The 12452-nt window shown below is 33.3% G+C and overlaps 2 protein-coding genes across 2 annotated transcripts; both read right to left on the bottom strand.

The window, feature by feature from the left end:
* Nucleotides 1–272: 272 nt before the first annotated feature.
* LOC25487751 (cingulin-like protein 1) lies at nt 273–5121 on the bottom strand. Its single transcript, XM_013609750.3, has 4 exons — nt 4963–5121; nt 2527–4714; nt 1636–2106; nt 273–531 (listed from the first exon to the last, which is right to left on the bottom strand). The coding sequence occupies exons 2-4, from the start codon at nt 4661–4663 to the stop codon at nt 449–451; spliced, it is 2691 nt and encodes an 896-aa protein (XP_013465204.2). The 5' UTR covers nt 4664–4714; nt 4963–5121; the 3' UTR covers nt 273–448.
* A 3721-nt stretch (nt 5122–8842) lies between these two features.
* Nucleotides 8843–11536, bottom strand: LOC25487750 (hyaluronan mediated motility receptor). Its single transcript, XM_024777163.1, has 3 exons — nt 9742–11536; nt 9072–9244; nt 8843–8974 (listed from the first exon to the last, which is right to left on the bottom strand). Exons 1-3 carry the CDS (start codon nt 11534–11536, stop codon nt 8843–8845), a joined length of 2100 nt encoding a protein of 699 aa, XP_024632931.1.
* Nucleotides 11537–12452: the final 916 nt, after the last annotated feature.

The following is a 12452-nucleotide window of genomic DNA, read 5'->3' as shown; positions in this document are numbered from 1 at the left end:
ATAAAACTTTTGGCCAAATATTTTCACACTCCCGCTAGTGCTAATGAAATTTTCTGCCCTGGTAAAGTTGCAGCTAGAGATTAACTTTGGTGCATTGAGAGGATAAATCTTTGTAGCAATCTATCAGAAGTTAGTTTCCAAGAAGAGGACATTGATTTTATGTATTTCGAGAAAGTTGGTTTAAATCCATTTCTTTTAAAAACCAGAGAAGACCAATAATACTCAAGTTACATGTGAATATGAAATGTTTCTAGGTAACAAATTCAAGCCTCTGGAAAATTAAAATATGATAGAAAGGAAGATTAAGAAGCCGAGAGATAGTCCTGTTAAATTTGTCATATGATTTTTCAAACTTTACAATTAGAGATTTTAAAAAGAAAGAGAGTCCTACCAAAGTACACATTATTTAGCAGGTTTCCATTACCACATTATTTTACATTAGCTTTTTCTAGCACAAAAACTTTTTTATTCTTCTCAGCCAAGCAGTAAGCACAACAAATTGCTTCTTCCTGATAAGATCTTCAACAAATTCTGTAAGGTACAAGAAAATTTCACTTCATCAAAACATACCAGAACAAACATAAGTTCTGGTTAACAAAAAACCAAGGAAATTGGTCTGAATAATTCAAAATCCATCAAACCATTTATAACATGGAAGAGATACATGAAGAGAGATGAATTTGAAGTCTATTTCATTTTCCACGCATTAACACCAAGATGTCAATTTTCTCTTAACAAATGATAGAACTGTTGGGGGAAACAAAATGAAGCCAGCTACATGAGTTCCATTTCGTACCAAGTTACCAACATCTAATATATCAATCTGAGTATCTTTGTATATATCCTGCACAGTTTTTACTTATCATCTAAAAGTATTTGAATTTATAAAATTTCAACATGAGTTGTCCTATTTCTTAAAAGGATTCATTTCACCCATTCCTTTATTATCTCATACTCAAACAACTTTAGGTTTTCAGCATGAATAGCCATAACCACCTCATTCTGTCTGATAGCAGATAAAAAACAGAATCTTATAACACTATTATACACAAATAAATTCAAAGAAATTCACAGAACACTTATACATTAGCTATATTTTCCAACTTGGCTCCATTTGTGTTCAACTCGATGTACCACTTAGAATTCATTATCCATAATATAACACTGCATGGACGTTCCAGGAGCAACGAGACATACTCAACGGTTCCATGTTCATCCAAAGAACCAGACACCAAATTAAGAAAACAGATGTGAAACACGGTTCTAAGAGTCCACATTCTCAAAATAGGATATAAAATTTGAACCTCATCAAGAACATTTGTATAATCACATAAATATGTTGCATATAATTTTTTCTCAAGCATCAAGAGATAACACTAACAATATGGATTCAAGAGAAGATCCATAACAAACCTCATAAGAGTTACACATGTAATCAACATTCTATCAATTTCTTTAAGTTCACAGTTTACACTGATTTTCAACAAGAATAAAAAGGCAAAACAACACACAATAAATGATAAGATCCAAAAATGCAATATGGATTTGATAAACATATAATGTAAAATACCAAAACATTGAGACAAAAGGAGAGATACCGGTGACTGACCAAACCATGTCTAAATTAAAACATACCTGAAAGTTTATTTGCAAAACCCAGGGTCTTAAACAGTTCCACAGCTGTCTTGTGCTGAGCAACAAATGTGAAAAGCTCCAAGACTTCATCTTCATCAAAATAAGTAAGCAATTCATAAACTGACAAAATCAGTAGAAAACCGAGAACCACCAGAGAATTTTCAGTATTTTTCATGTTAGCTTTCAGATTAAGTGCTAGCTTCAATGCTTCTTCTCTTACATCAGGTTTAATCTTCGGTGAGATTCTCATCAGTTGTTCTAGCAGAAAGATGCAGCCATCATCAATAATCACAGCATGTTCTCCATTCTTACACCGTGGAATAATTGGCTTCTGTATTATATCCAAAACAACTTTTGCTGGATCTGATGATTCTTGCAGATTAACTAGAATGACAGTTTCATCACTTGGGAGCAACTGCAAACTTGTTCCATCAATGGTTGGACTTAATTGATCATCCGTGTTAGATGCAACTGCATATTTGGATAGCAGAGAATTAAGATCCCTCATATTTTTAGAAGCAACAGCAAATGAAGATGACAATAGGATTTTTGGAATGTATGGGTGAGAGAGGGAATCATTATATTAATTGTTATAATCAAAGTCAATATAGAAGCTTAACTGAATCACCAAAGATAGTGTTAAATTGATTAATAATTATAAACAAGACTTGAAATAGTCCAAATTAGTTTGACAGTGTGTCCGTATGTGTGATATAAAAACTGGTCAAAGCTTTTCAACTTGACTAAGAGTAAGATAAGATATACTACAATTTTTTGAGTGTGTCTGTATGGGTGTGATATATATACTACATTTTTTTTGGAAGGGCCTAGAGTAAGATATACTACTACAATGATTCAAGCTGAATAAACTAGATGAATAAGAACTCTTACCCGATTCTTTTTCCTCATCAAAATAGTTTATCAATGATTCAAATTGTTTCTCTGTCAGTTCAGGCTCCTTCAATTGTCCATCAAATTTATCCAGCTTTGAACCAGGATCCTTGATCTGTCCTTCTTTTAACTTGAGCTCTTTGACCAGTACTTTGAACTTATTCTCTTTTGACTCGAGTTCTTTCCACCGTTCTTCAATTTGCTTCTCTTTTGATTTGTAATCCTCGACTTGGCTTTCAAGTTGCTTCTCTTTTGATTTGAAATCCTCAACTTGGTTTTCGAATTGCTTCTTTTTTGATTTGAGCTCCTTAACTTGATCTTCGAACTCCTCATCCTTTGATTCAAAATCCTTCACGTGTACTTTGAATTCCTCTTCTTTTGACTGGAACTCCTTCATTTGTTCTTCATATTGCTTTTCTTGTGTTTCAAGCTGCTTCTGTCGGCTCTCAAAATGCTTCTTTTCAGATTCGAGTTCCTTCACCCTGCCTTCAAATTCATCCTCTTTTAACTTTAACTCCTTCAGTCGGCCATCAAGTTTCTTCTCTTTAGACTCAAGTTCTTTAAATTGTCCTTGACTATGCCTCTCTTTTGATTTAAGCTCCTCCACTTGGCTTTCAAACTGCTTCATTTTAGATTCTAGATCCATCATTTTAACTTCAAATTCTCTCACTTTTGATTCATGCTCCATCACCCGGCCTTCATGTTGTTTCTCTTTTGAATGAAGCTCTTTCGCTTGGTTTTCCAGATGCTTTTGTTTCGATACCAGGTTATTCACCAGATCCTTCAGTCGGCCTGCAAATCCCTTCTTTTTTGATTCAAACTCCTTCATGCGACCTTCAAATTCCTTCTCTTTCAATTCATGCTCCTTCACTTTTGACTCAAGATCCATCATTCGGCTATCAAAATGGTTTTGATTCAATACCATTTCCTTCATTTGGCCTTCAAATTCCATCTCTTTTGATTTAAACTCCTTCATTTGGTCTACAAGTTGGTTTTCTTTTGACTCTAACGCCTTGACTTGGATTTCAAACAGTTTCTTTTTAAATTGCTGCTCCATCACTTGGCTTTCAAATTCTCTCTCTTTTGATGCATGCTCCTTCACCCGGCCTTCATGCTGCTTCTCTTTTGACTCAAGCTCCTTGATTCGGTTCTCAAACTGGTTCTTTTTAGATTCCAGCTCCTTCACTTGGCCATTCAGTTGCTTCTCTTTAGAGGCAAGTTCCTTAATTTGTCCTTTCAATGGCATCAATTTTGCATTGATCTCCTCCACCTCGCTTTTGAAATGCCTCTCTTTAGATTCCAGCTCATTCATCCGGCCTTCAAATTCTTTTTCTTCCAATTCATGCTCCTTCAATCGGCCTTCAAGTTGCCTCTCTTTCGACTCAAGCTCCTTAATATGGCTTTCGAAATGCTTCTGTTTTGATACCAAATCATTCACCAGCTCCTTCACTTGGCTTTCCAATTCCTTTTGTTTTGAAATGTTATCCATGACTTGACGAAGTTCCAACTCTTTTGTCTTTAGTTCTTTCTTGTGCTCTCCAATCAAGTCCTCCATCAAACCGAGCTGCCCTTCCTTTGCTACAAAATCCTTGACACATTCGTCAATTTTTCCCTGCATTTTCTTGCGAGCTTCGATAATTCTTCCAACATCCCTAATTTCCTTTTTCTTATTTTCAAGATCTTCGCAGCACTCCTCAATATCTCTCTTTATGGACTGCAATCTCCTCTCTTCTACTTGTGTCTTGCTTCTGATATCCTCAAATGATTTTTCTACCAACACAAGTTTTTCTTTGAGTGTGGAAAATGATTTATCAGTTGACATGTCGTCGTCGTCATCATCATCATCATCATCATCATCATCATCATCATCATCATCATCATATGGTGTTGGAGACACCTTGGATTTCTTCATCGAACCACACAAGGAATTGTTGTCATCGAATACCCTCTTAACTGACAGTGTAGTTGTATCCCTCTTCTTATGAAACCTTGCTGATAAAGCATCATCATCATCATCTTCACGAGAAGCCGATTGCGATGTATTTTTATCGAATGATGCAAGCCATTTAAAATTTAAGTATTCTTCATCACCAACACAAAACTTTGGCTTATGAGTAGCCTCAACAATATCCATCATTCAACTATAGAAACTATAACCTCTCAGCAATTACAAGAACACCTCAACATCCTGGGAAGAAAAAAATAAAAACTTTCAACCTTCAGCTTTGAAATCTTTGAAAAATTTCCAGGACATTAAACAATAAATAGCTATAAAATACTAAAAAAAACAATACCCATGTAAAAAAATGTAAACTTTTCAAGTATACACATTTAATAGCTCTAACATTACATGATATTGATTTACTCTACAGATAGCATAAAAAATATATAAATGTTGAAGAAAAAAAAAATGAAGAAAAAAGTGGAGGTTTTTACCAAGTAGTTCCATTTGTGAAGGTTGAAATGAAAGCTTTGTGTTATCTTCTTCTTCTTCAAAGATAGTGAGTAAACCCAGAAAAATGGAAAAGGGGTAGTTAGAAATTTGTTGGTATATTGAAAGTGAAATGAAAATGAAATGAATGAAACAGATACAAAGAAGAGTAAAGCGAAGGTTGTTGTTATTTTTGGTAGCAATGAGTTTGTTGTGTGGAGGTGTGGGGTCCACAAAAGATACTCCAAAATTGCAAATAATTTCCTCATAAAACAAAACAATGTGCGGGGTTGTAGAAATTAATTAAATCATAGTAACATATAAACAACAATGATTATCATTATTGACCCCTAAAAAAAAAAACGATTATCGTTATTGATTAAAGTTGCCTCTAAATTATAATATAACTTCTTCATTTTGTTGGTATTTCGTTTGTCTTAAAATACTTCTTTTTTTGTCTAGTAGTAAAAGATCAAAGTTTTTATTTTTATTTTTTATATAATCTCAAAACTATCATTTAATTTTAATAAATGATATGAAAATATCATTCTTTTAAATTTAAATAAAAAATAAAAACAAGTTAAATTAACCATGAAAATGCTCTTACATAAAATGAACATGCGACCCACCCCTGTTGTTTCTATTTATTTTTTTTTTATAGCCGGCGGGTAGAATTCGCCTTATAAGGTGAGGGTTAATTAAATTAAGTAAATAGTTTCTATAAATATTCAGAATTTTATTTTTAATCCCTATAAAATAAAATCACACTTTTTAATCCCTATAAAAATTTTCATCAGCATTTTTAGTTCCTATAAAATTTTTCCATCAGCATTTTTATTCCCTATAAAAAAATTTCCTCAACATTTTTGGTCCCTAAAATGCTTAAGGAACATGTCACAAGGACTAAAATGTGTGATTTTATTTTGTAGGGACTAAAAACTTAATTAACCCTGAGGTGACGGAAATTTTTTATAGGGACTAAAAATGCTGATGGAAAAATTTTAAAGGGACTAAAAATGCTGATGAAAAATTTTATAGGGACTAAAATGTGTGATTTTATTTTATAGGAACTAAAAATAAAATTCTGAATTTTTACAGGGACTATTTACTTAATTAACCTTTATTGAACTAACTTAAGGGTTAATTAAGTTTTTAGTCCTTATAAATATTCACAGTTTTATTTTTAGTCCCTACAAAATACAATTATATTTTTTAGTCCCTGTGACATTTTCCTTAAGCATTTTAGGGACTAAAAATGTTGATAGAAATTTTTGACAGGAACTAAAAATACTGATGGAATTTTAATAGGGACTAACATGTTTATGAAAAATTTTATAAGAACTAAAAGGTATGATTTTTTTTTATAAGGACTAAAAACAAAACTGTGAATATTTATGGGGACTAAAAATTTAATTAACCTTAACTTAAAAGTTGAACTTTCTTTTATAATGGAGACTGGAGTAGGTATTGTAACAAGTAAATGAATTTTCTATATTTTAATTTTAGACTGCAATGTGATACGTCCAAATTGAAAAAATCTAAATTTATTTGGTTTGGTTTGATTATGTTAATCAAATTGATAAATAAAGACGTTATATGTTGATCAAATTGACAAGTAAAGGCAAATTGACAAATTTTTACTACTAAACAATAAACAAAGTATTTTAAGACAACCAAAATACCATCAAAATGAAGAAGTTATAATTTGTACATTTATTGAATGACAATTTTGTTTTTCTCTTTTTTTATTGGTTAAAAATAATGGAGAGAGAAAAAGTAAGAAAGAAAATAACAACATCATATGAGTATGAGAGAGAAAGTTGTTCATATATAGGGTTGGGAATAGGCAAGGCCGGCCTACAGGGGCCTATGGCCTAGTCTGTTTAAGCCTGGCCTGGCCTGTTTATTAAAAAGGCTAGGCTTAGGCTTTTTAAAAAGCCTATTTAAGTAAATAGGTCAGGCTTAGGCTATCAAAAAAGTCTATGAAGTCTAATAGGCCGGCCTGTTTATGCATGTTAGGCTTCATAGTGGACTTTTTAAATAGGCTTTAAAGCTTTATAGTGAAATAGGCTTTTAAGGCCTTATAGTAGTGATAGACAAATCTTACACTGAAATAGGTTTTGAGGCCTATTAAGCCTATTTAAAAGTAGATAAAATGGAATGTTTAGTGACTTTAATAGTAAGTAGGCCTGTAAATAGGCTTGCAGGCCATGCCAGGCCAGACTTTTAAGTAGGCCAGACCAGACCAACAAAATAGGCCTATGAAAGGCCATAGACCAGGCTCAAGCCTGCAAAAATTTTCGTAGACCAGGCTCAAGCCTATCAAAGCCTGACCTGTCCTATTCCCAACCCAGTACTAGAAGTACTATATATACTTCTAGTACATACTGTTTTGTCTAAATTTATTTCGTTTGGTTATGTTGATCAAATTGTCAATTGGTACTTTGATAGAACAATTGCCAATTTTGAAAGGCTATTTGTGGAGTACCATATCTTTTTTAGTAGATTGATGATTTTTTACTCCAAAATTCGATTATACTTAAAGATATTATACATTTGGTTAGATGGTTCGCACATTTGTTCAACTCCCTATTAATAAGAAATATTAAGCGTCCACAAATCTTAACTTAATTAATAAAAATACTGAAATTGTTAGATCGGACACTGTGATCGAGGTTTAAACCTCGACTGCATGTATGTGTGAATTTCCAATGATTATTGTCACTTCATTTATCTATCAAAAAAAAGGGTCCGGCTGTTCCTAGAGGGTTTTATGATGATGATGGTGATAATAATAATACCATAAAAAATATTATCAATAATATTGTATCTTCTTCCCGTCAAAAAAATAAATTGTATCTTCTGTATAAAAGAGAGGAGAATTACGTTTATATACATGATGCTTAACCTACGCAAAAAGGATCAACAAAAAAGGAATAGCATCTAAACAAACACTAAAATATCTCAACAAAGAGGAGGAATAGAGAGAATCCTGTTAATTCTAATTTATTTGAACATTGGATGATGGTGTAGGTCCAATATCAATACTAGTTACCTTTACACGGTTAAGTAGATCCACAGACATTAGATTGTATTCTGAAATGCAGACCATGTCTCAGACTGAAATTTTCTGTCTCTGGCCAGAATATAGACTTGGCCTTATCCTAAGTTCACAATCAACTTATTTACAACTAACATGCAGGTGTATGAGTATGGAATGTTTCATAAACTATAATTTAAATAAGAAAAACAAACAAGAGTCTTGATTTCAAATGAGTTTGTTTTCATGGAACTGCTCTCAGAGTTCAGTTTTGCATTATGTGCGTGTTATCGCAAGAGAGCGAATAGTTTATTCTTGTAGGCCAAGTTATAATATGCACAAATTAGTCTACCATCTTCAATATATTGTTACTTTATGATATGATCCTGAACAAAATCTACAAACTGCAACATAATTTCACTTTATCAAAACTAACCAGTTTCTGCCATAAAATCAGTTCCAGTTTAACTAAAACTAAGAGATTGGGCTGAATAATAACATATACCAGGGGAAGAAAAGAAAACGCCTCAGACCATACAAAAAGTCTATTTCATTTTCCAAGTATTAGCCAAAATTTCAATTTTCTCCGAACAAATGAGAGATAACTCTTGGAGAACTTCTGCATCAAGCGTATGAAGCTAATTACATAAACTTTGCGAACAAAACTGTGGCAATGTACTCTAAAAAACTAGTTTGCATATGAAAACGTTTCTGCATATCAAATTTAAGCCTTTGAGAAATTAAAAATGAACAATATACAATAGAAAGGAAAGAAAGAATAGTGACCCAAAGATAGAGATGACCCTGTTAATTGCTCATGAGTTTTCATTCTTTCAGTAAAAACACTATTTGCCTCTCTGTAGCTCAAGAATACGATTGTCAATCTTGTTAAGTAGATCCTTGAATTCTAGGTTGTTATCTATAATGCATTGTAGAACAGCTATGAGACAAGCAACTTCTTGATCTCTGGCCTTGTCCTGAGTTCACATTCAAAGTATTTATAACTATCATGAAGGGTTATGAAAATTGGAATTTTTCATAAAATAAAAATTGAATAAGAAAAAAATAATGAACCTTAATTTCAATGGAGTTAGTTTCCTTGCAAGTACTCTCAGAAATTAGCTTTAGATTCTGCACATGTTCTTCAAAGAGACCAAATAGTTGATTATTGTCGCTGAAGTTATATACACGACTGAATCTGACAGCTTCATCGTATTGCTGTCTCTTGAAAAGATTCTCGACAAAATCTGCAAGGTGTAAGAAAATTTAACTCCATCAAACTGACCAAACAGCTATAAAGTAAGCTCTAGTAATCCTTGCAGATTACCTAGAATGTCATAGTCAGACAACTCAAGTTCATCAGTTAGCTCACATGGGAGCAACATCAAACTTCTTTCATCAATGGTGGGACTTAATTGATTACCTGTGTACGACGTAACTGCATAATTAGGTAGCACATATTTTAGCTTTCTTGTTATTTATCGAAGAAACGGTAAACTATGGTGAAATTTTTTGTAAATAAACCACTAAAACGGAGAAAAAAATTGTGTTTAAAAGCTTCCGAAAATGTTCAAGAAAGCAAAAAATATAATCCAAATTCAACTTGACTAAGACCTACAACATTAAAATGATTAAAGATGTCTTTAAAAAATTAGGTAGATCTGGTAATTAAAAATGTCAACAACATTGAAAGAAATGGTTGAAATGAAATTGTTTCCAAAACTAAATGAAAAAGAACATTTACCCAATTCTGTTTCTTGATGGAATGGTTCTATTAAAGAATCATATTGTTTCTCTCTTAAGTCAGGCCGCTTCGGTTTTCCATGAAATTTACTTGGCTTTGACTCAAGACTCTTCATGCATCCCTCAAACTGCTTCTCTTTTGGCTTAAGATCCTTCAAATGTACTTTGAATTTCTTGTCTTCTGACTCTGGCTCTTTCCCTCGTCCTGCAAATTGTTTCTCTTCTGAATTGAAACCATCCATTTGGCTTACAAAACGCTTGAGCTCCTGCATTCGAGTTTTGAATTCCTCCTCTTTGGATTCATGTTCCTTTACTCGGTCTTCAAATTCCTTCTCTATTGATTGAATCTCCTTCACTTGGTCTTCAAGCAACTTTTGTTTTGACTGGAACTCCTTCAATCGTCCTTCGAATTTCTTCTTTTCTGATTCGAGCTCCTTCACACGGACACCAAGTTGGTTTTCTTTTGACTGAAGGCCCTTCACCAGGCCTTTGAATTGCTCCTCTTTTGAATGAAACTCCTTCACTCGGTCATTGAGTTGCTCCTCTTTTAACTCTAGCATCTTCGCTCGTCCTTCATATTGCCTCTCTTTTAATTCCTGCCCCTTCACTCGGCTACTGAAATGCTTCTTTTCAGATTCAAGCTGCTTCATTTGGCCATGATATTTCTGCACCTTCGACTTGAACTCCATCACTTGGTCTTCATGTTGCTTCTCTTTTAACTTCAGCTCATTTACACGGCCTTCAAAGAGCTTCTCCTTTGACTCAAGCTCCACCACTTGTTCTCCGCACCTTTTCTCTTTTAACTCAAGCTCTTTAACCTGCTCTTCAAATTGCTTCTTCATTGACTCAAGGCCCTTTACTTGAGCATGTGGATCATTCTTACTCAATTGGGTTACCTTGAGTAACTTCTTCCTTTCAGACTCTAGTATTTCTGCTTGTCTGTCAATTAATTTCTTCATTGCATCACGCTCTTTCTCTTTGCTCTTGAGTTCCACAGTACACTGAGCAATATTTTGGGAAAGATCCTTGAGTTCCTGTTTCTTCCTTTCATAGATATTATCAATGTTATCCATGAGTGGACGAAGTTTTGTTTCTTTTGTCTTTACTTCTTCGTTCCGCTCTGCAATCAAGTTGTCCATCAAACAAAGTTGTGCTTGCTTTGCTGCAAAATCCTTGACACATTCTTCAATTTTCCCCTGGATTTTCTTGTGAGCTTCCTTAATTCTTCCAGCATCACTAATTTCCTTTTTCATATTTTCAAGCTCTTTGGAGCACTCCTCAATATCTCTCTTTATGGACTGCAATCTCTTCTCTTCTTGTTTTTTCTTTTTGCAATCGTTAAATGATTTTTCTACCAATGCAAATTCTTTCCTCGGCGAAGAAAGTGACTTATCAGCAGATTTACCAACTGGCATTGCAAGGCTCCTCGACAAAGGAGTATCGTCTTTATCTTTACGTTGATTATCATATGGTAACACCTTTGATTTCTTAACAGAAGTGTTCAAGGAACTTCTGTTGTCAAATAATGGTCTCTTAACTGGCAATGACACTGGAGCAGTATTATGCCTCTTCTTAATAGGAACATCACGGTTGGTAGTCCATGTTCCAGAATGCGACATCCGGGATAACCTTTGTGACAAAGAGACATCATCATCATCATAAGAAACTGGATTCCTCACTTCTGAAGGCTGAGTAATTTTCTCTGACCATGATGTGTGCCGCTTAAAATTGAAATGGCCATCATCACCACCACCAACAGCACAGTACTTTGACTTATCAGAACCCTTAAAAATCATTTTTCAACAGTAGCCTTCACACCAAAGAAAAGCCTGTGAAAAAAAACCAAAAAACAATAAATAAGCTTCCTTCAAGAAACTTCTACAATACACTTCCAAAAGCAAACACAAACGATAAACACCAAGAAAATAGACATTTAAAAATCTAATCAGGAAAAACAAAGGTAAGTGAAAACAGAATCCACCGCTCTAACAACATATATACATTGCCAACAGATAAAAGAAAATAAGAATAAACATAAACACCTGGTAGTAAGTAACAATGTTGATAAGTTTATTTGGTGGTTTCAAATTGAACATAGTTGAAACAAGCAAAACCCTTAAAATCAATTTCTCAACTATGGCATTCACTCAGACCACACAAAAATGAAACCTTGTTAAGGAAATTTCAAACAAAATCAAACATAAACACAGTGATACTATTGTGTTGACACAAAGCATAAACACAGTTCAAAATGATAAACACCATGGAAATAGACATGTAGTAATTACAAAACAAGGGTAAAAAAAACAAAAAATCAAACATAAACAAAGTGATACTATTGTATTGACACAGAGCATAAAATGGTTTTGAAACCCTCTCACTAACAAAAATAAAACAAACATTTACTACTACCATTAACAAAATATATAGGTAAAAGATAAGAAATGTGATTCTTTTAGCTAGAATACATTATGATAATGTTGAAAAGAAGAAGCTTTGTTTAGGAAATTTCAAAAAACAAACCCAAATACTAAACACCTAGTGACCATGTTTAAAAAATGAACATAGTTGAAACAAACATTAACCATTAAACACCTGGTAACAATGTTGTTTGGTGGTTACAAAAATGAAGATACATTAACTGTAACCAAAAAAAAAAACATTAAACATTAACAAAATTTATTAAAAAAAAAAAAGAAATGTTGTTCTTAC

Source organism: Medicago truncatula, chromosome 2 (assembly GCF_003473485.1).
Source record: "Medicago truncatula cultivar Jemalong A17 chromosome 2, MtrunA17r5.0-ANR, whole genome shotgun sequence".
Classification (NCBI taxonomy): Eukaryota; Viridiplantae; Streptophyta; class Magnoliopsida; order Fabales; family Fabaceae; genus Medicago; species Medicago truncatula.
Note: the sequence above shows the minus strand (reverse complement) of the source record. Positions and strands in the feature narration are given on the sequence as shown.